Here is a 24661-nt window from a genome sequence, read left to right as displayed (position 1 = left end):
TTCACCAGAAAACTCGTATGTTCTGCAACTAATTAGATACAGTAAACCTATTCTTGCAAGACGTTTGCACGAAACATGAGGGTGCTGATACAAAAATACTTACTTAGTAGAAGTAGTGAGCAGTGAGCACTATACTATAATAGATTAAAATTCTTTCTACACAATGGTAATTGACTACAATGACCATACTGGAAAGTGCATATATGCCACTAAATTACATAGGCTTCCTCGATATACTGCATGTGATGGCAAACATAGAGGGGGAAATCCTTTTCAGTAAGTATGAAGAAATTAAATAACCTTATAACTATTTACCAGAGTACAACCACCTATAGATCCCGTCTGCACAATGGACATGAGCCATGTCTCAGCAACCATGTATCGATGCATGGTAGGTGAAACATGTGATGACATTGTGGCAAACATCTAACAGTTTCCGCCAGTTGAAAGTCCTGGATACATCAGTAATCAATCAGAACAATACAAACGGAAAAATAAATAGCTTTGTTTAACGTAATTTACCTGTAAGCAGACTGAACACGAGACTCTCTCCCCTGTATCATCCACATTGTTATCACTGCTAATTACAACCTTCGCGATCTTTTCCACAAAATGTCCAGACAAACCTTTTGCCCCACCTGTATCGAAAATGTTAGGCACCTCTTCATATGCAGTTTCAACAGCTCCCATCTGATCAACCACAAGAAAGAGTCAGCAAATGAAGAGAGCTTAAGTTGCTGTCAGAATTCCAAATGGCTAGAGTTATGTTACATGATACCTGATTTTGCACTGCACTAAGCATTGCTGGACCAATCCGTTCACGAACTAGTCTACCACTTAACAAGCTGGCTATTACATCAATCTGCACAAGTTCAACAGAACCATCATTAACCATAAACCTAAGAAGTATGTAACACATAGCTTGTGCACCTTGTGCGGGGAAGAGTGAGAAATGGACGAAAAACAAATCTTTAACTATTTGGATCAGGAGATTGTTTGTCATCGGAGTTTAAGTTCTATGCACTGGGAGTATAAAATATTATCAAGTCGCTTAAAAAGCAGTTGCACATAACTCTACTTAATAAGCATTTACTAGTAATGTGAAATCAAAGGTATATGATATGACATGCTATAACAAGTTTACGCTCTCAGTGTATTTCACTTAAATCCTTCCTCAATGTACTGATATCCGATGCAGACGTTACAAAATTACAAAGCTAAACTTTCAAAAGTATCAGTGTGAAAAGGTGCTATGTTGCTTACCAAATAAAGAACACATCCAATTCCGGATTCATCAGATTGCCATAGTAACAGAGATGACTCAAAGACCTCAAGAGAGAAAACAGCACCAGAAATGGCTCCAACCGCGGCACCTCTAATAAATCCACTTTCCGTTTCTTGACCTATCAAAGCTCCTGTCATTGCTCCTAATAACGTGCCCACTGCAAAAAAATCAATGCCACTATTATTACCTTCACATTCCGACTAAAAAGCAGTCACTTGTAACATTATCATCAGTTGAAACACAATCACCCGCGAATATGCAAATCACAACTTCATTCCATTAATAGGAAATGAGAGTCAACTTTCTTATTGAAAATTTTAGAATCTGTTTTTCTTTCAGTCCTATAACTATGTGCAATACGAGTTCGACTGAACCTAGTAACTTTGGTACAAAGTCTGTCTTTGTCTTAAGAAACCCACTCCATATATACAAATTATTATAATTTAGAATCCCGAACTCATAAGCTTCAAATCCTGGCTCTGCCTTGGGCTATCCGACTTTAGCTTATTAGCTCAAATGACAAACAAAATATTGAATCAAACATTTCACCTTAGTTTTTACTCAATCTATTCTGCTGGAATTTTGAAAATCAAATGGTACAACAGTAAAACCTATCCTTAAAATGCCAAAAATACTACTCCTTCCGTTTCACTTTGTTTGGCACTATTTCCTTATTAGTCTATTCGGGAAAAAAATAATGTAACATATTTGTATATATATCTCCTTTATGAATAGTTTTTATAACCACACATTACACTCATAAAGCTAAAATCTTGAATCTATCTCTGATTAAAGACAAACTCAATAATATCATACCCTAAATTCAGGGTGAAAACACAATCAACAAGACAGCTAGATTGAAAGTTGGAAGAGAAAAAGTCCAATAACCTTAGTCTAACCCATATCAAAAATGCATTACACAAAATTTTTCTTTGGTTTAGTCATAGATTTTGAAGTTGAAATTCAAAAATTTGAGAACTTCAAGTTGTGTTTGTATATACATTTTACTTTAGAAAAAATTTGAACTTTTTCGAGTAAAAGTGAAATTTCTCCCAAAAAAACTCACCAACCACAAAAATATACCCAATGTGATCCCACAAAATAAGATATCCGGAGGGTAGAGTGTACGCGGACCTTTCCACAAGTACAAGAAAGCACAGATAATAACATGAGGTCTCGACTTCGAGACGTCTTTGTTAACAGCATTTTACCTCCAATATGACACTTTCTGACGTGAATTCGAGTTTTATCAGACTCCAAAAATACAAGACACCAAGTAAGAAACCAAAACAAAAAAGAAACAATAGATATTAACATGACACAAACTCCAACAAAGGTAAAGTAACAAAAATTGAAGTACAAGAAACTACACAAATCCCAAAAAAGAGATCCACTCAAACAATAATCAAATATAAATTTTCAAAATTTGATCCAAAATCTACGACAAACCCTATTGAATAATCAAACCCCCCCAAAAAAAGAGAGGAAAAAGTCACAATTTAATACACAAAAATTGTAAATAAGAATTTATAATAGTATATACCCACCTAATGCAAAGAAAAATGTGAAAATTGCAGAAAACACATTCCCAATAATAGTAGAAACAGCAAATCTGAAGAAATCTTTGGCTCTTTCAATCAAATCCATCATACAAAATGAAGAAAAAATTGATGATGAAGAAGAAAAAGCACTTCTTGGATATGTGTAAAAATCCATTTTTTTTTTCTTTTCTTTACTTTTGCAAAGATTAAGAGAATTGTATAAGAAAACAGCTATATTATAGTAATAAATTCAATGTAAATATTGTATTGTGTGTAGTTGTATATATAAAGAAGTTAAGAGGGTGATGTGAAGTTGAAAAGAAACCACAAAACCAACTAGCATTTATAGCTTTGTTTGACACACTTCTCTCTCTCTCTCATGAGAGAAACAAAGAAGGTAATGAGAAAAAGAAAGTTTATATTTTTATTTATCGATTTGGTGTTCGATATCAATATTGAAAACAAATTAAATTTAGATTCATGTAGAAAAGTTTTATATGAGGATATTAGGGGGTATAATGTTTTCTAATAAATGTGTTTTTAGTCGATTTTGACAAAAAAATTTATTTTTTGTTTGATGTTCGATATTTGTATTGAGAAAAAATTGAATTTAAACTCATGTCGGAAAGTTTTATATTATGACGTTCGGGGTATAACGTTTTCTAATAAAAGTGGTTTTAGTCTGTTTTGTCAATTTTTTAATTTCTTGCTTGATGTTCGATATTAATATTGAGACCAAATTAAATTTAGATTCATGTTTAAAAGTTTTATATTAGGATATTAGAGGTATATGTTTTCTAATAAAAGTGTTTCTAGTCTGTTTCGTCAAACTTCTAAGAAGCCAAAAGTGTTTTCTTTTTCCTTCAAAATATGCTTTATTTTAGAAAAATAAGGTGTTTAGTTAAGTTTTTAGAGGAAAAAAATATATTTTTGAATAGTAGTTTTCCTTATTTTTTTTAGATTAGTTAGTCAAACATAGACAATGACTTTCTAAAGTTCTTTTAAAAAATAAAAGAAAAATATTTTTCAAAGAAGTAAATTCTACAAGCATAATATATAAATATGTCCTTAAACTTGGTTTCAAGTTTCAACTGACGTCTATGTTCTTTAACTTTGAGTGTGCATAAATAAACACTTAAGCTTATATAATGTTGAACAAGTAGTCACACGCGTCACAATACACGTAGGACACCACATAGAATGTCGTGTAGGACACAAATTGCTATATAAAATGCCAAATAGGATGTGTGCGTTACTTGTTCAATTCTATACAAATTTAAGTACATATTTGTGCACATCCAAAATTGATAAATAAAGATGTCGAATAAGACAATGTTAAAAAGTATATTTATGTATTATGTCTATATATATACTCGATATTCGAACTAGAAATTTCTGATTAAAATTTAAAAAATGTACTTGTTAATACATCATACTAGTGGTTTTTGCAAAGCAATTTGAATGAATGGGAATTGTCTTTCTTTTTTGACAAAAAATTGAATCTTTGCTTGTGGGTTTAAATGATACACCCAATTGAGGCAAGAAACTCACATGCTAAAAGTTTCACTTTGTCTCTCTTGTTTCTTTCATTCTTCTCTTTTTTAATAAATATTTTTCACACTTGAGTAGTATATTTTTAAATTATTATTTTTCCTCAAGTGTTTGGTACTATGTATTTAATAAGGGGTTGTAATTAATCTAAAATTATAATTTCAAAATAATTTAAAAGTCCATTATAAATGTTTTATTTCTTTATATCAAAAAAGAATTCATTTACTTAATTATTACACCACACATTTTGATGATTCGACCTAAATTTGTGCACACCTTTAGAATGAAAATGTTTTACTCTCCCCAATTTATTTTACTTGGCATGTTTTATTTTTCACGCTTTTTAAAAAATAGTAACCTATATTAATTAAATTATTTTTATTTATTTATTGATCTCAATATAATACCACACATTTTTTCATAATGTTAATTTATCTTCATGACATATATTGAGTAAGGGTAAATATGAAGACTTTCTCTCAGATGAGTTTTACTTATTTAGTATTGACTTAACACATTCTGAAAGAGCAATAAATAAAATGATCATTTTATTATATCACTTTTTGAATATAATAAATTTAATTTTGAAAAAATTAATATAGTTAATAATAAGAATAAATTGAAAATTAAGTGATAAATATCTCTTAATTTTTTTTTTTTTTTTTCAAATTAAACAAGTTAAAAATAGATATCTTTTTTTAGTATAATGAACAATTTGAATATTTTAACCATATCTTATTTTCTAAATAATAATTATTTGAACCATCTATTTTTAATAAAAAAACGACAAGTAAAATAGATCGATGGAAGCACCTTTTTAGGTGAGTTTATGCAATATTTAAATTATTCTAGCTAATAAATTGTAGACATAAGACACTTAAGAAGAAGAACTTTTGTATCCAAAAGGTAGATATACAATTTATGTATATATTATTTTATCTTAATCGTATTTATGAGATTATATCAGATATATTATTAGTGCGCACTTATAGAAGAAAGAATGATTATGCATATGTAATTTCTATTTTTAAGAGAATCTTTTGTTTATAGTATTCCTCGGTTTCTATTTTCATGTCGTCCTTATTAAAAATAGGTATTCCTTAATATTTGTCATTTCACAAAATCAATACATAAATGACACTATTCTTCCTATTTTACCTTTAAGAGTTATTAGTCTTAAAAGTATGAATTTGACTAACATAAAAAAACTAAGTAATTTATTCATCTTCATCGGTCAAATTAATTAATCGAAATATATTACTATTCATGTGCATTTATTGAAAACTTGACTTCAAGATAACACTAAATAAGGGTACAATGATAAAATTGTCTACTCCCTCTGTCCAACAATAGTTGTTCACAGAGGCGTATCCAGGATTTCGGAAGGATGGGTGCATGCATCTAAGATATAAATTTGATCACTTTGAACTTTACGTTCTTTACATTGAACGTTAAATTTTAAAAATTATAGGTCCAACATATATAATACTACTAGTTTTAAATTTTAATATACGCATTTGATTTAATTATATAAAAATTTTACAGTGCTATTTTTTTTAAGGAATTTCCAACGTAACACACTTCAAAATTTTGAAAGATTAAAGCAAAAAAAAACAAAGGAAAAAATGATTGAAATGCCAAAAGTGGTACCGATAACCACTTGGAGGAGTGTTGCTAAAAAAATAAGATAGATAAAAGATTTAAATTTCTATCTTTGCTTAGAGAGGTATACCTAGTCATCATCGTATTATTATATGCTACTTTTAACGTGGATTCACACCTCTATATTTAAATATTTTTTGAAAACTACAACACTACTATATATGATCTAGAGAGGGGAGAATGGGTTCACGTGAACCCACGGAACCCCCTTTAGAAACACCTATGGTTATTCACTATTGATTTGACACACCCCTTAAGAAATAATAAATAATAGGGGTAATATTACTATATTATCTTTTGACTTTATTTAATTTAATGTTTTGAAAAATGTGTTAGATGATAAATAATATTTAATAGCAAAGGTAAAATAGATACAAAAAGTAAATTATTTCTTGATTTTCTAAATTGGACAAATATTGATGGACAACTTTTTTAATATAGTGGACAACTATTATTAAAAGAAGAGAATAATTTTTTAAGAAACGTGAAATCTAAAATGACGACGGAGGGAGTAATATTATTTTTTCTCCCCATATTTGTTTAGTTTAAAAGAGGAGACTTTGTAGATGTGGTTGGGTGAGAGTTGGATAGATGTTTGTGAACTTTATGACATTACTAGTGGCAAAGATATTTCTTTTCATAAAGAGGAAGGACAGAGGATTATGTACTATGAACATAGGGAGTGATGCCCATTTATTATGTCCACTTGTCAAACAAATAGTATCCTAATTTTCGTATATCTCAATTTATATGACATCGTTTGAATTTTAAAAATATTTTCTTTTAGTTAATAATGCATTTAGACATATAATTCTTAAGATTATTGAAAATAATTTTACATATTTAGAAATTACATAAAAAGATTAAGAAACTTCAATATCTGTTATATATATATACGTAATAGAGTAATTTTAACCTTGTATATATATTAAATGAACTTATAAAGATCTATTGTGTTTCATTTATAATATTATTGTGTTGTTTTTATTGAATTATTATTAAATAAATTAATATTTGTGATGGATACCAATCAAATTTGATGAATTGGCCTACTTCTATGCACTTTTACTTTTTCTTCATCCAAATCCACCTTGCATTATTTGGGCGGTTTCATTTGTGGCCCCTAAGAAGAAAGAAAAAAGCGCACCCTTAAACCTTCATTTTCATTAATTAACAAGAAGAGAAATATTCCAATTTGAATTTTCCTATTAAATTTTGTATTAAAGGTGTGTTTGGTATAAATTAGTATTTGTTTGTTTGTGTAGTTCAATTGTAGTATTATTTGGTTGTAGAATTGTTCTGCTACTATTTGTTGTTTTGTTACTATTTATTGTCTCTTATACTTTCACTACATCTTTTTCTAGTCTGTTTTTGTTTTGAGTCGAGGGCCTATCGGAAATAGTCTCTCTACATCACAACTGAGGTAGAGATAAGGTTTGCGTATACTCTAAACTTCTCAGACCTCATTATGTGGGGAATACATTGGGTATGTTGTTATTGAAAGGGTATGTTTGGTATGAAGAAAAATATTTTCTTGAAAAATAAGTGAATTCTTTACTTATTTTCTAGTGTTTGGTAAGTAAATAAAAAAGAATATCATCTCATGAATATTTATATGTAATTTTGCAAAACACGATGAGGGTGGAATAGGTTAGGAACTGGAAGTGAGGTTAGGGGTGGGATCGTTGGGTGGATGTGGAGGAAAACAATCGATGTGAATGTCACTTTCGGAACTTATTTTTTTTATTTTCATTAGAAAAGTCATTATACTAATAACTTATTTTTTGAGAGAAAAATATTTATAAATTTTAACCAACCAAACCTAAAAAATATAGGAAATATTTTTATATTTTCCTCCCTACCAAACAAACTTTGATGAAGATTTTGTAGCTACCTACATTAGGGAAATGAATTAAAATACAAGAATGCTAATTAACTTATATTATAAATAAATAGTTAATGGAGTTATACTTTTGATCCCTTAGTTATTATTAAATTTTAATTTTAACTCTTATAATACGTACGTAAACAGAAAATATTATCCAAAAAGAACTTGTATATAATCTACATAAATATTATGGAATATGAGATATAATGGTGGTTGGATAGTGGAAATGGAGCTACAACGTAGGGTGAAGATAATGTGTGTTGGAATGTGAGGATGACACAATTAACATGAATTATTCAATTGGTCACAAGCTCGAACAATTAAGATTCGACACGAAATGAACGTTCGATATTCGATTCAATATTTAGATTATGATAATTTAGTAATAAATAATCAAAAGTACATATCAAATTTTGAAAAGTTCAGTATGATACGATGATCAAACTTTAATATGATAAATTTCAATTTGATTCGATAAATTTGCTTTTAAGTGATTTATGTCCGTCCCAAATAATGTGTGAGGAGAAAAGTAATAGATGATATTATTACACAATTAACCCTCAAAGTCTCACCTGCCAATTATATGTTTTTTTTTAAAATTATTCCATTATTATATTATAAAGTCAATGCATGAACTATAAAGAAGGGTAGGTTAAACTAGAAAATTAGCTGAGGCGTGTGGTTAATTAGAGTAATTAAGATAATAACAAGTAGGATATTACAGTGGGCGATTAGCAACTGGTTTTGGCTAAACTTGGGACACAAAATCTTTTTTAGATCATAGGTTACTTTTTTCCTACTGATTATAATTCGATTTTGAAATCGAGACGTAATATATTTATTTTTATGGACAATAACAAAGTCAATTTTTTTATGAAATACTTTGTCATGTGTCAGTCAGGTTGGTTTTAACCCTTGCAAGACAAAAATATAGCATAATTTAAATATGAAACTCGTAAAAATATAATAATTTATAGGGGACTTTAATTACTAGCTCTATTTATAATATCATTCAACTATTGAGATCAAACCCACTAACTTTTGCTCAAACCATGTTGAAATATTCACCAAATATACATATATCAAAGTCAGAGCCCAGTTATTAGTACTTCAAGTCGTTCTAAAACTCAGAACTCGTAAAGTTGAAATCATGGCTCCGCCTGAGTATGCAGTACATACCGGCCGGATATTGTATATAAATAGCTATAATTCTCATTTCATATAAAAGCTTGTGCTGAGTGATTTTACTCGACTGTATTCACTATAACTCGATAAAATACAAAGAGAACCAAAGCGGAAAAGGAAGAACCAAAAAGAAAAAGATGAAGAAAATAGTACCATCTGAGTATAATAGGCTTGAGGTTGAAAGCTGAGCTCTCCTAAAATTACAAGATTATAACTTCTTTTGATACAAATCGTACAACAGCGAGTGCATCCAAACTCGAAAGTGGACCTGCATAAGCGATATCGTCAAATCTAAAGAAGAGGATAAATCTACAAGATTACTCCACTAGAGATGACGAATTTTACACATGAATGATTCGGCCATTTTCTACCTCTTACCTCAGTTAGGAGAATAACTGAAACTGAATTTGGACGGGTGGACAAGTAAACAAAGAAAGTGAAGCTGCAGAGGATCTCATGCAGTCATGCTAAAGGTACACCGATATTCTAGAAGGCAACTAAAATTTGTAATGTGCAACGAAATGGTGCTCTTGCGTGCAGGATACAGACTGATCCGCTGCTCTAGGCTCGGAGTATATATGTTTTAAATATTACTCCACACCACCTCAAACCTACTAACTCTAAAGGGGTTTCCAGAAACTTGGGAATCACATTCCTATTGTTATTCCCATGATATGAAGAGAATGATGAAACAGTTCTCTGTCACATACTAGAGGTTCAACTCTATCATAATTAGTATTGGGGTAATTCTTGCCTTGGATTTAAATGATTCTTTTCCTCATTATATATGCCAGAGTACGACCTCATCATACCCTTCATTGTAGGGACACCACTTCCTAAAAGTATTCATCTTCTGGCTCAAAGAGCGTATATTCTCACAAATGAAATCTAGGTAGTCTGTTATCTTTAAAAATGAATTAACTGTTTGTTTGCAAGGAGCTAATACTACATTTTTCTGAAAAAATAATCATCTTCTTGGTTAAAGGGAGTATATACTCACAAATGAAGGCTACGTAGTATGTCCTCATAAATGAGTTTAATGTTTGTCCGCAAAGAGCTAATCTTACATTTTGGGTCTATAGGACTAATACTAGGAAACATAACTCAAGGACACATTCAAAGACTTGGATCATCACTTTCTAATAAATTTCTGTAGCATACCTACAATAAGCATGAAGCCACATAATTGTGAGGTTCAAGAAGAAGAAACATATCTAAGACCAGAGTGATTTTGCAAAACCTGGGCAACAAATTAGAAATGCATTAATTTGTATTTATTTATCCTCATTAAAGGGGATATATTTACCTTTTGCTGTAGGTTAAATGTTGTATTCATGAACACGCATCCACTTCGTAGATGACCACTTGTTACCCTTAATCACGGCGCACCCACCTACAACAAGACGCAGATAATTGAACTTGTTTGTCGACAAACTTTGTGGTAGTCATGAGCTCTGCTAAGTTGTACAGAGGTTGATACTTCATGTGAAATAAAATCTTCAGATAACATGACAATATATTGTAGTTGAGCTTCTTAAATCAATCAGCAGCCATTATCAGAATTCAGAACCTACTCTTAATGAACATTACTCACCGTGCAAGCTTGAAGGATCAAGAGTAGCATCAGGCTTCATGCTCCAGAAAAGCAAAGCATCACCCATCTTTGGTTTTACAGAGAGTCCACCTTTCCCACATTCAGATAGCTCATTCCACCAAGGAACTGCACTAAAATTTCCCTGGGCAGCAGGAAATACAGTTTCTCCCCCTTCTTCAACATCTGATCTGTGGTGCAGCAAGAGATATTAACCAGAGTAACTAACTAAATACGTAAATATAAACCTCACCTAGGGAAAGCCACTTACAAGTACATCAAAACCGTAGCAATGCGTTGACCACCATTTTGAGTATTAAACTCATCCGAAAAGTAATCATAGTGTGGCTCATACTTTTGACCCACTTCATAGTGGAGAATTTGAAGACCTTCACCATGCTCTATAGGCAGAAGCAGAAGCACCAATTACATGCAATTCAAGACAGTGCATATTGGCAAACATGTCAAATTGTTGGGTAGTTAAAGAGGAAAATTTAGTAAGTTTAGCTGTGTCAAGAAAAACAAATATGCCTGTCTGGTTGAACCATGTAGATGATATATGTCCCCTTTGAGATCCTTTTTTTTTCAAAAGAAAATCAGCCCTCAAATAAACACAAAATTTTATGGTCCGTATAGGGAAGAGGAGTAATTTGAAGCAGTTATTAACACCCAGATTATTTTGAAACAGGTACTTTGTATATATATGTTAGAATCCGAATGTTACATGAGTTGTAGTACCCAGATTTTGCATTGCAGGATTTGAAAAGTACTAGTTTAAGTTTGCACATGTAATTAGTTTCCAATTCATTTCCACCACTAATCATGCAATTGAACTGAATCTCAGATCGGGATAAAGCTTCTCCAGAGAAAATGCATACAACTTCAATAGCCATCAACAAAAGCAAAATCATTCATAGGCTGAACGAAACGACCCTTTCTGCAGAGGATCTCAACAAGAATATTCCCCTGGAAAATTACAGCTGAAGCAAACTGGAATTCCTAAGTAATAGCAGACGTTATATGTGATTCATAGTGAGACCAAATAACCAATTCCTACTCCATCACAAAAAGAGACAGGTGGTATCATTTTCTATATCAACATGTATGGAATTTTTTCAAGGTCTGTCTAAGATCGAGCATCATGCAAAATGCACACACCCAGAGTAATAGCAAATAACAGTGTAAATTCAAAGAATCACATATTTCGGTATAAAATCAGCATACCTACGGGTATAAAGGTGAAATCTGCAATCCTTTTCTCTATAGTCCTGACTACTTTATCTTGTCCCCTGGCAAGAAATGTTCCCGAACTTGTTCGAACCCTGCCAGGGAGGTTTATTAGTTAAAACAGTGACAATGGAAATGAACAAGCAAAAGAGATGCTTACCTGCTGTCTGTACTCTTGCCAGTAGCACTATCAACGACAGTTGACTTCTTCATATGAGGCTTTCCAAGATTAATCAGATATTCACATTCTTCCTTTGACTGCCCAAAAAACAGGAAGGAAGTTCAGAATAGCAACTTTTCAGAAACAGTTAATGCATTGGTCAACAGATCCAGTATTAGATATGCTCGAATGAGAACATTAGTAACAACTCCAAAGATACCAGAAAATGCATCAACCCACAAACCATTTTTTTTTTCTTAAAGGTATGCATTGTTAAAACTACTTTGATTCTATTTTATGGGGCACTATTTCCTTATTAGTTTGTTCCACGAAGAATGTCACCTTTCTATATTGAGAAACAACTTAATTTTAAACTTCTCATGCTTTTATAGCACAAAAATTTCATGACATATGTAAGACCACAAGTTCTAAAGTTTTTCTTTGTTTCTTAAATTCTATACCCAACCAAAACCGCTACATAAATTGAAATGAAGGGAGTAACGAACAACTTGTTGTGCTGACATCAAATTCTAAAGTTCTTCTTTGTTTCTTAAATTCTATACCCAACCAAAACGGTTACATAAATTGAAACGAAAGGAGTAACGAACAACACAAAGATTGTGTTGTGCTGACATCCCATCAAAAAGACCCTGACTATCAATGTAGTGAATCTGAAATTTTTAGCAGGGTTTCAACATCATTTACAATTTCCAGTCAACAACAAAAAGGAAACTAAAAAAAAAGAATCTGATTTGATCTTCAGACTAGAGATATATTTTCCAAAGCGTATTTATGTTTCTTTCTATAGAAACCACCATATGCAAGGTGATAATGCATCTTTTCTTCCCGTTTTTTGGGTAAAGGTAAGAGTTATTGTCAAACAATAAACAGCAAAACATTAGCCATCGAACCACCAGGTAAATGCTATGATGAGGACACTAGTATCAATATTGAATCAATATCGACACTAGTTTCCTCAATATTATTGATGATTGCTGAAAACCAAGTTATAGTGATCTACATGGTCTTGAATGGCAGAGAAGTGCATTTGGCTTCTCGCAGTGGCACAGTGCAAAAGCAAATTGCATAGTGATGCCAATGCTGATTTAAAGAAAGAAAAAGAACACAGGAATCAAGTGTTGCCATCGTTATGAAACTTTGATTTTTTTTCATTTCACTACATCAGATGAGCTATCTATATTGATTTGCAGCTTATCCAAATTAATAAGTAATGTGCCCTTCCCAAATTTGTGTAGTAAAAGAAATCCAAATGCAAGTATTTCTCATTTCCTACACATGACAGTCTTCCTGACCATCAAGAAAGAATATTACATTACCCTTATAGAAGTAGTATCCATGAATGAATATCATGTCAATAGAGTAATCTCAGTCGTGCAAACTTGGGGTGCACTGAGTAAATTAAGACTGCAGTCCTGATTTCGAATAATCAAACATGCATCTCAAAGCACATGAGCACTCCAAGGCCTGTAATATCACTTATGGATTTGGAAGAGCCCAGTAACTTTTGCTTAATTCATTGAATTTGTACAAAATATTTAATTGCGAACCCATTAAATAAGACGAGCTATTGGTTTGGTAGCAGTTAAAAACCTGTAAACTTCAAATCCTGGTTCCACCTCTATGGGCACCTCCACCAGGTAAAATAGTTACAAAATACCGTCAAGACTAACTCTTAAGGAGGACAGTGCTCATTTCTTCCTGAACTGCTATCCATCCACAATGCATTGAAATAAACCAAGAAAAAAAAAGTAGCAAGAGACGACAACTCCTGGTTACCATGAAATCACTTCAGCCCATTGAAATAAACAAAAAAAAGTACCAAGCTTTGATCTTTTCTCGATTCACTGTGTCAGATGAGCTATCTACATTGATATGTATCTTATCAATAGAGTAATTTCAGTCGTGTGAACTTGAAGAGCATCAAGTAAATTATATGTCCATCATGAGTTCACATGGGCACCTCCACCAGGTAAATAGTTGTTAAATCCCGTCACGATCAACTCTAAAAGATGATACTATCCATCTATTCCTATACTGTTATTCATGCAAAATGTATTGAAAAAAAAAAAAAAAAAACTTAATGGAAGTACCAAGAAATTATGGTAGACGACAGCTCTTGGTTCCCATGAAATCAATTCAGCCCACTCATCTCCTCTTCCACCATCATCATCTCGTCTTCAGCAAACAAAAAAACCCATAAATACTATCAGATCCCTATCCAATTCTGAAAATGAAAAAAGTAACCAGCAATCCAGAGCAGCTGTAGCCTTTTGATTAAGGGTTTATTTGCTAAAATCTCAACAAATGTTAGATTTAAGCTCATAATTTTTAACATTACAACGAATACAATGCTAAAAATCTTTAAAATTGAACCTATTAAATTAAAATTCTGGATCCGTCTCTGCAACAATTAACCAAACAATACAATGAAAATTACCTTCCAGCTGCATTGTGAGCAATTGAGCTAAGATCATGTACTTTTCGCGATCCTCTAGAAGTGAAAGGAATCGAGAAAATTCCAAAAGCGAGAAGAATCAGCACGAAAAATGAAAACCCAATAAACACGGCAAAAAGCAGCGTAGAATTAGACGATTTCCGAGATAAACCTCGGAAATGCCTCCCTTTGACTGCCATTGTTGCTGAAAATTAAGCTCTGAAAATTCGAATTGGGAATTTGTTAACCCTGAAATTGATTTGGATACAAATCCTTCCGGTGGAATTTTTTTTTAGTTACAGTAAAGTCTTCAAGTCACTAATACGTGTTGTCTTAAACACGGAATTTAAGAAAAAAAATAAGAAGTTTAAATCGTGTTGTCTTGAACTAATTTTTTTTTTTTTTTTAAAATTGTCAAATTTTACTTTGAAATAAAATAATCATTGAAATAGTGAGTTAACTCCTACTAATTAATAGAATTGAGGGTATAATAGGAGGAAAAATCTTGACGTATCTTGATTTATCAAAAATGATAAGTAAAAAGAATAATTAAATTAGAAAATATTTGACAAGTAAATAAGGACGGAGAGAATATACATGTGCATCAAAATATCATTAATCTATGTGATTTTAAACATGACACATGAGTTATAAAATTAAAATTAAAGAATTGTCTAAAATATAGGAGTGATAAACATTACTTAAAAAATGAGATATATATATATATATATATATATTGGTAGTCGTTATCATAATTCACTAATATGATTACTAAACGTATCCGCACCGGGTGTTTACATCAAATTAATGCAATTTCTATTATTACGTGATTTAATGAAGTAAAACACATGTTAATTAATTAAGATTAAGTAAAATGAATTGTAAACTTAAACACATGGTCTGCATATATTAGATTGGTGTATACATTCGATGCGGATAAGTTTTACCATATTTTTGTACGTTTATTTTTATAATTTGTTGTTACTATCATCTTTCTTTCCACTACTTTTTTTAATTATATTTTACCTGAGCATAGAATCTATCGAAAATAATCTTACAACTTTCACAAGGTATTTCACAAGGTAGGAATAGAATATGAGTACACACCACTCTTTCGAGTAACACATACGGGATTAAGTTAAGTTTATTATTATTGTCAATGCATTACAATATTTTCTCTAATAATTCGACACACTTTAATTTAACCAAGACAAGTGGATTATAATTTGGGTTAAAAAATACTAGTAGTAATTTTCTTTTTAAAAAAAAACAGAAATTAATGTTTGTTAATCTAAAATTGCATTGCCTTGTTCATAAACCCTTTTCCCCCTTTTCAGAAACGGGTTCACATATATACATCTCGCCATTTTCGGCGATTTAGGGTTTGCTCGTCTCTGCAGAAAATGGCAAGTTCTCTCTTTTTCTCTCTCTCTCCATGTGTGTTTTTCATTAATAATTAAGTCTGAATTTTGCTATGGATGTGATTTTCTGCAGGCTGATTCACCTGTAAAAAGGTACGAATCCGTTTCTTTCACTTGTTTTTTTGCATTTGATACCTTGCTTACTGTTGATTTCTCTTTACCTGCACTTGTTATTTGTACATAGGAGTATTGATCTGTTTCTCATAGTTGGATGTTTTATTTTGGTTGATTTTTTCATGTGAAAAGTGGAAAATTGGTTCTTTTAAGCACCAAGGGTGTGGTCGGGTGGTTAATGAAGTGAGTTTAATGTTTGAATCTCAGTGGAGATGAAGAACATTGGATGATTTCTTCTTGTATGCGGGTAGGATGAGATGTAGTAACTTTTTCATGTGAAAAGTGAAAAATTGGTTCTTTTAAGCACCCAAGGTGTGGTTGAGTGGCTAATGAAGTGAGTTTAATGCTTGAATCTCAGCGAAGATGAAGAACGTTAGGCGATATCTTCCTGTATGTAGGTGAGATGAGAGATAGTAGGTATTCCATGAAATTAGTTGAGGTGCCTGGCCAAACACCATTTTTAATTAAAATAAAAGTGAGAGTGATTCTATTAATTGTTACATTTGGTGATTTCTTCCTGTATGTGGGTGAGAGATTGTAGGTATTCCATGAAATTAGTTGAGGTGCCTTTCCAAACACCATATTTTTATTTAAAAAAAAGTTAAAGTGGTTCTATTAATTGTTACATTAGGTGATTTCATCATTTCCGTACAAGTCTTGGTGGATAGAGTTAGTTGGTAATTGTATTGGTGGGAGATTGTAGGTATTTTGTGAAAGAGTTAGCTGGTAATTGTGCTGGTGAGAGATAGTAGGTATTTTATGAAATCAGTTGAGGTGCGCGCAAAATGGTCCTATTAATTGTTTTCTCATTGCTTGATCTGGGGTTATTGATTTTTATATATTATATTTTTGTTAATGTTTACTGTATTTGATGCTTCTTATCTTTATTAAAGTTATTTTTTTACCTTTACAGTTTACAAAAGAACTACTCAAAGTTACTTTCAACTTTGAATTTTTATTCTCTAAATTGGATGACTTGGTTAATGGAGAATTGGTATGGTTTTCTTTCTTTGAAAAGGAAAGGACACTGTATTTGAAATGAAAAAGGGATTTGGTTAATTGTTAATGAGTATGTTATTGCTCATGAGGGAAGTAGATCTGCTTGGTTATTGAATATAGATGAGATATATACAGGATTGAAACAGTTTGAATGCGCTTGGGCAATAATTTTTTTTTCTCAAAGAAATGGTCATCCTAGGGAGATACGTTGCTTTCATTTGACATGGAGAAAACAGTTGTGTGGCTTGGTTTTAGCTTCCCGGCAGCTTAAAACCTTCTGATTTTGCTCTTTCTGTAATAAGTAACCAGCCTTCCTAGAGGTACTATGAAGATGTCATTGACATTCTCGGTAACCAAGCCTTTCCTAATTGGTGCCTTAGTTCTAGATGGTTTACCAGCTCAATGTTTTCCACATATTATGTTTGATCCATCAGTTATTGGACTAGAAAACCCTAGTTTTGGCCATCTTGGAATTTGATTCTTGGATTTACCTGTCAGAAAGGAAGCTCATGAATGATGAACCATGATTGATTGTCAATGAAGTTTTGGTTATATAGATGATTAAAATATAGGGTTATATTTCCTTGTGGATTGGGAATCAGTGACTGTGTGACTGTTATCATAGACAAAACGCATGCAGGTGCTATTGAAGTGCGGGTAGTATAGTCAATTTAAAACCAAAAGCTGAGCAAGATAATTTTAGTGAATAAAAAACTACAGACATGAATTTGTTGGGGTCAACTATATGTTTTTTCTGCTCTGCATCCATTTTGCTTCATCAAAGTCCTTCAGTATTTAAAGGAGTCATAATAGTTAGACTATTTTTACACTGCCTCTCAGCCTACTGTAGTCCTCCTTTATACGGGCTTTGAACCACTGTGATAATGTGGTCTGTTAGAAAGATTCAGGTAAATGTAGAACATAAAAAACATTGAAGGCAAAAGTTTTGACTTAGTGGTTAGATTTTTATTGATTGGATATCGTTATTGGCTGGTAGCCAGTTTTGGAGTTATCTCACATGTCCGTGTTTTTTGGTTGGATGCATATCCTGTTTAGTTTATGGTGCTGGTAGAAAAAAATTACTTTGGTGTCGCCTCCCTAAGTGAAAGAAGAGTATGCGGTTAAATCTCAATGAACTAATCTATTAGTTTTTACTGAAAATAACTGGTTTCATTGATTACTTGTGAAAGCACTGGTATCATTGATTGGTAGAGGTTGTTCACTAAGATACAATTCAAGCTCTAGCTTTTCAGTTTTTGGTCAGTCATTCTAAACTTAATTGCATGGCTGCTCATCAAAAAAAAAAACTTAATTGCATGGCTGACCCTAACTTGTTTGAGATTGAGGTATAGTTGTTTTTAAACTTATTGTAGTAGCATATCATTTTTGAAAAAGCATTTATTCCATCACACATTGCATCGATTGTTTTTCTCCTGTTAAGTGAGTTCTCTAATATTAATTTACTACCGAGCTTTTCTGTTGTTGCATCATTTTCAAAAGATTATTTCTTCTGGTTTACATTTGTATGTAAGATGTGGTTTTTTATATTATTGTTATTCAACTGGGTTGGTGTTACTTCCTGCACTTTCCAGGTATTCACGCTCTCCTTCTCCTTGGGAAGAAGAAAAGGTAAGATCTAGATCTAGGTCAAGGTCTAGATCCCAGTCTAGGTCATGGTCGAGGCCAAGAGGAAGATCTAGGTCCAGATCAAGGTCAAGAAGTCAAGGAAGGTTTGTTGGAACTTAAGTTTTTTTTTTGTCAGTGTCTTTCTTCTTGTAGTGCTGTTTAGTATCCCATGTGTTGTCTTTTTTTGTGTTAAGAGCTTGTTTTAAGTTGCTAAAATTTATTCATCCACGGTTTATTCAGGGCCGAACCTGTTAATCCTGGCGCCACACTTTATGTAACTGGTTTATCCACAAGGGTGACACAGAGGGACCTTGAGGAGCATTTCTCAAAGGAAGGAAAGGTTGGTAATCTACTTCATTTTACAAGCGTATTAGTTTCTTATTCATCCTTGTTCTATTTGCATTCTCCTCTTTGCTCACAAGCAAGGTTTATTTTGCATAATCATGTGTAACCGTATACTCTCTTGGTAAAAAGTTCTTTATTTTCCATTTTTTTGTTTCTTTCCAAGTTGATTATGAGTAGTATCTTCTCAACATGTACACCAATGACTTCTGGTGTGGTAGCATTTTTGGCTGGATTTGCTTTCCTTTGTCCACCCTCCAAACTTATGAACTTGCTCTGATTTTTTTCTTTTACTTTATGTCTGCCAGGTAAAATCAGCTTTCTTGGTTGTGGAGCCCCGTTCTCGTATCTCTCGTGGTTTTGCTTTTATAACAATGGATAGTCTTGAGGATGCCGATCGCTGCATTAAGCACCTAAATCAGTCTGTCCTTGAAGGCCGCTACATAACAGTGGAGAAGGTGAGCTGCTTTGTATTAAGTTAAGTGAAGCATGTCCGTTTTGATTGCGCTTCTATCTTCTTGTGACTTGGAGATTTTGTGGTTATATTCAGAAGACATTGCGTCAGCTTTGTCGGCAGCGATAAAAGATGATCTGTTCTTCCCTGCAACATTATATTCACTCAGCTTGACCAATGGCTTGCTAAAACAGCATTTCACATGCATCTGATCAACTAGACATAGCAACTAGATTGTCCAACATCTATACAACCTCAGCAAATACTCTCAACTAATCTACGGTCATTATCAACAATCTAATCCAGCATTGGTCTCTATCTCCCACGACTTTTTGCTTGGATGGAACATGCCAAATATCTAAGCTGCTTTACTGTACGACTAACATGATCTTATACTTATTTATAAAAGAACGTAGTTATCTGCTTTGTCAACTTCCTAACCAAGCATGTAAGGGGGAAGGTAAGCAACTTTGTTTTCTTTGCTAGGTTAGAGAAGTATTATGTCCATGCTTACTTCAAGAAAGAAGTATATTGTTTAGTCTAGATATCCCATTGTCATGTAAATGTGCACCTGTTTAGACTTCACGTTAAGGAAACCGTATGTCTACTTTTCAGTCACGGAGGAAACGCGCGAGGACTCCAACGCCTGGTCACTATCTAGGGCTTAAGAACGCAAGGGGCGATGGTGAGTCCTTTCTCATTTCTCTTAGTTTTTGTAATTTTGGGCAAAATTTTTGTAGTCTTGAACATTTGTTTTTCTTTGGTCACAGGTTTCCGTGGCGACCGTGGTGGCGACCGTGGTGGTGATCGTGGTGACCGTGGTAGGTATCGTGGACGTGAGGACTATGGGCGCCGTGAGGACTATGGGCACCGAAGATCTCCTCCAAGGCGTTCGCCTTATCGAGGTGGTCGAGATTTTTCTCCTAGGCGCTCGCCTTATGGGGGAAGGTCAAGAAGGGAACGATCCAGGTCATATTCTCCTTATGAAAGGAACTATGCTCGTGGGGGTAGATAGGATGAAATCTAGTAGCCCTACTTATGGGTAAAAACTGTTTGTTAAGGATCTTTATGAGTTTGGTTGGACTAGATTTAGGTATAACGTACCAATTAATGAATGTATGTGTGCTCGTGCGCCTGATATGCTTGTGCGTAGCTGACTTTGGAAATTATATTGCTTGTATGTCAAGTACTATGTGTGTTTTGAAATGCCATATTCTAGGTTGAACGCCAAGGCCAGGAGTTATCTTTCTTACTCGTGATATCGTGATATGCTTCCATGTTGGATGAAAGCCCTAGATCTAAAGTTGGTTTATGAAGTTAATATGTTGTGCTTGCATTTCTGTTGCGCTGAGTCGTTAACCGGGTAGAAATGCTCTCTTTTGTGCCTTTGGGTGTAAGAGGCTTTTCAATTTCTTCCTGCTGATCCTTGCACTATTGAAGATTGGTAATTTCAAGTTTTCAACAGTTTGCTATCTTTGATTTTTTCAAGATTAGTTGAATGATTGGTTCCCATGCCTCTCTTTTAATACTTAGTTTAGAATCTGGTTTAAGGATAAAATGAATTATGTTCCCATCTCTCTATAATAGAGGCAAATTTAGTGTCTATGGTTCAATTTTGGACTTTGTTACATTTAGCTCAAATTATGTATACATAAGAAAAAAAGATTTCCAATGTATCCCTATAATAAGATTGCACTCTTTATGATTATGTTTTCAAGTTCTCTCTAAAGTTCAACAATATATATAGTACAATCTTACAAGTCAGGTTGCGAACAAATTTTGTTTCTACTTTTGTGTTTAGGAGAGGTTGAATTTGGTTGACTCTTGACTCAAAAGAAATGCATTTGACGGTGGATTGTAATTAAGTAGCACTATACACAATAAATGCAATAATAGATAGTAGTACACATCAAAATGAATATTTCTTTATGAATCTCACCAATTACTTGTTCAAATTCTATAAATTGACTTTTGAGACTCGAACTAAAGCAATTTTTTTTGAGCGACATTCAAAACATGTAGAATATCTTCACTCTCAATAACTGCTTACAAATCTATATAAAACATAATATTCACGACTTGTACGTTTGGAATGAACCAAATCTTCGTTAAATTTGGTTCTTCCATTAGATGGTTCATCAACTATAGATTCTGAATTCACCTATTTTAATGACTGGTTCCATGACGTCGACAAAAAGAAGGGATTTTAGGTGTCCTATTAAATCTAGGTGGATCTCTCTCTCCATCACCCCATAAAGCATAAGCTTCTTCACCATGAACAGCATCATCACCAATCTCAAGATCATCTTCATGTAATCTCAACTCAACAATTTTACTTATAAAAATACATATCAAACTAGTAGCCACAACATTCCATATTGTAATAAACACAGCACCAACAAGCTGATAAGCCATTTGTCTAAGTCCTCTTTTGATGTCTCCATCAATTATGCTGTATAAAAAACCAGGACCATACTTGTCTGAACCATAAAACATCCTTAAAAGTTTAGGTTTAGCAAATATACCGGAGAGGATTCCTCCTAGTAAACCTGCTACAGCATGTGTGTGAAAGACACCTAATGTGTCATCAACTTTTTGAAAAAATGATGATTTTTTGTGAAGAACCATCATTGTGAACCATGGTATTGAGCCTGATGAAATTCCCATGAGTATTGCTGCCCATGACTCTACTATACCTGCCAATGAGCATGGTGTTATGGACATTTGGTTCAATTGATTACTCCTTCCGTTTCAATTTATGTGACATCACTTGACTAAACACAGAGTTTAAGAAAGAAAGAAAACAAAGATTCTATTCAAATGCCATGTATTATGTATCGGGAAAACAGACTAGAGAATCTTCTTCTTTAGAATCGAGACAGTTTGAACCCTAAGTAGTATTGACATTGAGAGCCATTAAAAGTCTGGAGATCAAGTCATTTGACTTGGGAGTCCCATCTAACTTCAAATAAGGTAAGATAAGGTAGGAAAGCTACGAATCGACTTTTGAAATATGTGGTCCAAAAACAAGGTCTTAAATATTTGTGTGTTTTATAAATCATCTCATTAAGGGTTAAAAGGAAAAATTCTAAAGTTAAATCATCTCTTACACCCTCCATTCCATATTAATTGTCCACTTTCCTAGTTACACGCCCCTTAAAAAATCATATATAAGAAGAACAATTTTACTAATTTACCCCTTTTGAAACTTTAAAAACTTGTTTACACGCAAATATCTAGGTTTGTTTTAGATCACAAGTTTCAAAAGTCCAAAAATCATTTATTTGACTTAAAGAGTCCCATCCAACTTTAAATAAGGTAAGAGAAGGTAGGAAAGCTACAAAATCGACTTTTGAAATATGTGGTCCAAAAACAATGTCTTAAATATTTGTGTATTTTGTAAATCATCTCATTAAGGGTTAAAAGGAAATATTCTAAAGTTAAATTATTTCTTACTCCCTCCATTCCATATTAGTTGTCCACTTTCCCAGTTACACGCCCCTTAAGAAATCATATATAAGAAGAATAATTTTACTAACTTACCCCTTTTGGAACTTTAAAAACTAAACTTGTTTACATGCAATTATCTTAAGTCTGTTTTATACCACAAGTTTCAAATGTCTTTTTTTTCTTCTTTAATCTGATGTCAAGTCAAACGGTGCCACATAGATTAAGAGGCTCGAAAGAGTAATTTAGAACCCAATAACTTATAAAGGACTAGAATCCAAAATTCATAAAAACTTTAAATTCTGAATCTGCCTCGGGACTAACCTGCACCAGGGGTGATACAAACAAGGCCAGTTATCATTCCTTGTACAGCTCCAATAACAGAACTTTTGTTGTAGAAAATCATGTCCATAGAAAGCCAGACCAACAAGCTAGTGGCTGTGCAAATATGTGTATTGAGTATTGCTAATGATGTAATTAAATTAGAGGCTAATGGAGATCCACCATTAAATCCAGTCCATCCCATCCATAGAAAACCAGCACCTCCAAGCATGTGAATTATGTTGTTTGGTGGGAAATGTTGTCTATCATGTGAATGCCTTGGTCCAACCTAACAATCAATTAATAAGTGAGGGACTGTTTATCGAAACTGTTATAGTCTGAGTACTCAAAAAAGGGTTCTAAGAAATGTGGATTTTGGGACCCAAGGCACATTTTTTTTTTATTTAGGGCGGAAAATCATATTCATACCACCATAACAACATTTACAACAATAACATATTCAGTTAAGTCCATAAGTAGAATTTGGGAAGAATGAGTAGAGCTAGAAAGACTTATTTGGATACATCCTCGGGTCAAGGGAAAAAAAAGTGTAGAAAATGTCTAGTAGAAAATTATCCAACATATTCAATGTGATTTACTTAAGTGGGGTCTAAAGAAGGTATACTGTAAGCAAACCTTATACTTAGCTACCTCCTAGAAATAGAGACTGAAAAACTCTCAACTCAAGTAACGCATATCAAACCAGTTAAAAAGGAAAAAAAAATACATAGGATAATTTTTTTTTTACCCAATAAGCAGCAGTAAATCCAGCAACTCCAGATGAAAGATGTATGACATAACCACCAGAAAAATCAATAATGGGCTGCAGAAATCCAGAGCCCCATATACTATAAGCTCCAAATGTATATGAAAATGTAACCCAAAGTGGTACAAATATCATCCAAGCATAAAAATTCATTCTACCAAGTAATGAACCACCTAATAATATAACAGTAATTGCAGCAAATGCAAATTGATAAAATACATAATCTGCTGTTGGAATATTATAATGTGAATATTTACTTAATAAATAATTTTGTGCCATAGCTTGTTCTGGTTTACCAATTATTGGCATTAAATGTGTACCAAATGCCATTCTATGGGCCCATAAAACCCAACAAATTAAAACTGATGCAAATGCATATAGGCCCATAAAAGCTGAATTAACAGCCCATTTCTTTTTTACCATTGATCCATATAAAATTACAAGCCCAGGTACACTTTGAAGGCCCACCATTGTGGCTGCTATTAATTCCCATGTATTATCACCTTTACTTAACCATTCTGGTGATGATTCATCTGGTTGGATACCTTGTGGGAGGACTGAATATTTTGGGTCCATTTAGAAAAAAAAAAAAATGGGGGGGGGGGGGGGGGGGGAAAAAGGTTGCG

At 32.9% G+C, this 24661-nt stretch overlaps 4 protein-coding genes across 4 annotated transcripts; 1 reads left to right on the top strand and 3 right to left on the bottom strand.

Annotated features, from left to right (window-relative positions):
- On the bottom strand, positions 1-3120 carry LOC102580251 (NEP1-interacting protein-like 1). The gene is made up of 5 exons (XM_006343282.2): positions 2833-3120; positions 1264-1442; positions 779-862; positions 523-690; positions 1-452 (listed from the first exon to the last, which is right to left on the bottom strand). The coding sequence occupies exons 1-5, from the start codon at positions 2999-3001 to the stop codon at positions 330-332; spliced, it is 723 nt and encodes a 240-aa protein (XP_006343344.1). The 5' UTR covers positions 3002-3120; the 3' UTR covers positions 1-329.
- Positions 3121-9064: 5944 nt separating this feature from the next.
- On the bottom strand, positions 9065-14863 carry LOC102579923 (probable prolyl 4-hydroxylase 10). Its single transcript, XM_006343281.2, has 8 exons — positions 14549-14863; positions 14202-14286; positions 12091-12188; positions 11928-12025; positions 10975-11104; positions 10707-10894; positions 10419-10505; positions 9065-9380 (listed from the first exon to the last, which is right to left on the bottom strand). Exons 1-7 carry the CDS (start codon positions 14743-14745, stop codon positions 10432-10434), a joined length of 870 nt encoding a protein of 289 aa, XP_006343343.1. The 5' UTR covers positions 14746-14863; the 3' UTR covers positions 9065-9380; positions 10419-10431.
- A 983-nt stretch (positions 14864-15846) lies between these two features.
- On the top strand, positions 15847-20732 carry LOC102579598 (serine/arginine-rich splicing factor SR45a-like). Its single transcript, XM_006343280.2, has 7 exons — positions 15847-15951; positions 16040-16059; positions 18672-18809; positions 18946-19045; positions 19356-19505; positions 20117-20186; positions 20272-20732. The coding sequence occupies exons 1-7, from the start codon at positions 15949-15951 to the stop codon at positions 20514-20516; spliced, it is 726 nt and encodes a 241-aa protein (XP_006343342.1). The 5' UTR covers positions 15847-15948; the 3' UTR covers positions 20517-20732.
- An 847-nt stretch (positions 20733-21579) lies between these two features.
- LOC102580588 (ammonium transporter 3 member 3-like) lies at positions 21580-24611 on the bottom strand. Its single transcript, XM_006343362.2, has 3 exons — positions 24018-24611; positions 23273-23558; positions 21580-22197 (listed from the first exon to the last, which is right to left on the bottom strand). The coding sequence occupies exons 1-3, from the start codon at positions 24609-24611 to the stop codon at positions 21668-21670; spliced, it is 1410 nt and encodes a 469-aa protein (XP_006343424.1). The 3' UTR covers positions 21580-21667.
- Between the last annotated feature and the right edge of the window lie 50 nt (positions 24612-24661).

The sequence above is a fragment of the Solanum tuberosum genome, unplaced genomic scaffold (genome assembly GCF_000226075.1).
Source record: "Solanum tuberosum cultivar DM 1-3 516 R44 unplaced genomic scaffold, SolTub_3.0 scf00039, whole genome shotgun sequence".
Lineage (NCBI taxonomy): Eukaryota > Viridiplantae > Streptophyta > Magnoliopsida > Solanales > Solanaceae > Solanum > Solanum tuberosum.
The sequence above is the reverse complement of the archived record's forward strand: the minus strand, read 5'-3'. Positions and strand labels throughout refer to the sequence as shown.

What these genes read in the sequence shown, in the direction of transcription:
- LOC102580251 (XM_006343282.2), bottom strand. Translation starts at nt 3,001, where the DNA reads ATGGATTTTTACACATATCCAAGAAGTGCTTTTTCTTCTTCATCATCA. An exon ending in CACATTTTTCTTTGCATTAG is followed by an intron (nt 1,443 to 2,832) that starts GTGGGTATATAC and finishes ATTTTTTTGCAG; the next exon opens with TGGGCACGTTATTAGGAGCA. An exon ending in TTAGTGCAGTGCAAAATCAG is followed by an intron (nt 691 to 778) that starts GTATCATGTAAC and finishes GTGGTTGATCAG; the next exon opens with ATGGGAGCTGTTGAAACTGC.
- LOC102579923 (XM_006343281.2), bottom strand. Translation starts at nt 14,745, where the DNA reads ATGGCAGTCAAAGGGAGGCATTTCCGAGGTTTATCTCGGAAATCGTCT. An exon ending in GGCAAGAGTACAGACAGCAG is followed by an intron (nt 12,026 to 12,090) that starts GTAAGCATCTCT and finishes CCTCCCTGGCAG; the next exon opens with GGTTCGAACAAGTTCGGGAA. An exon ending in GCTACGGTTTTGATGTACTT is followed by an intron (nt 10,895 to 10,974) that starts GTAAGTGGCTTT and finishes GCTGCACCACAG; the next exon opens with ATCAGATGTTGAAGAAGGGG.
- LOC102579598 (XM_006343280.2), top strand. An exon ending in GCTGATTCACCTGTAAAAAG is followed by an intron (nt 16,060 to 18,671) that starts GTACGAATCCGT and finishes TGCACTTTCCAG; the next exon opens with GTATTCACGCTCTCCTTCTC. An exon ending in ATTTCTCAAAGGAAGGAAAG is followed by an intron (nt 19,046 to 19,355) that starts GTTGGTAATCTA and finishes TATGTCTGCCAG; the next exon opens with GTAAAATCAGCTTTCTTGGT.
- LOC102580588 (XM_006343362.2), bottom strand. Translation starts at nt 24,611, where the DNA reads ATGGACCCAAAATATTCAGTCCTCCCACAAGGTATCCAACCAGATGAA. An exon ending in GATTTACTGCTGCTTATTGG is followed by an intron (nt 23,559 to 24,017) that starts GTAAAAAAAAAA and finishes ATTGATTGTTAG; the next exon opens with GTTGGACCAAGGCATTCACA. An exon ending in TTGTATCACCCCTGGTGCAG is followed by an intron (nt 22,198 to 23,272) that starts GTTAGTCCCGAG and finishes GCTCATTGGCAG; the next exon opens with GTATAGTAGAGTCATGGGCA.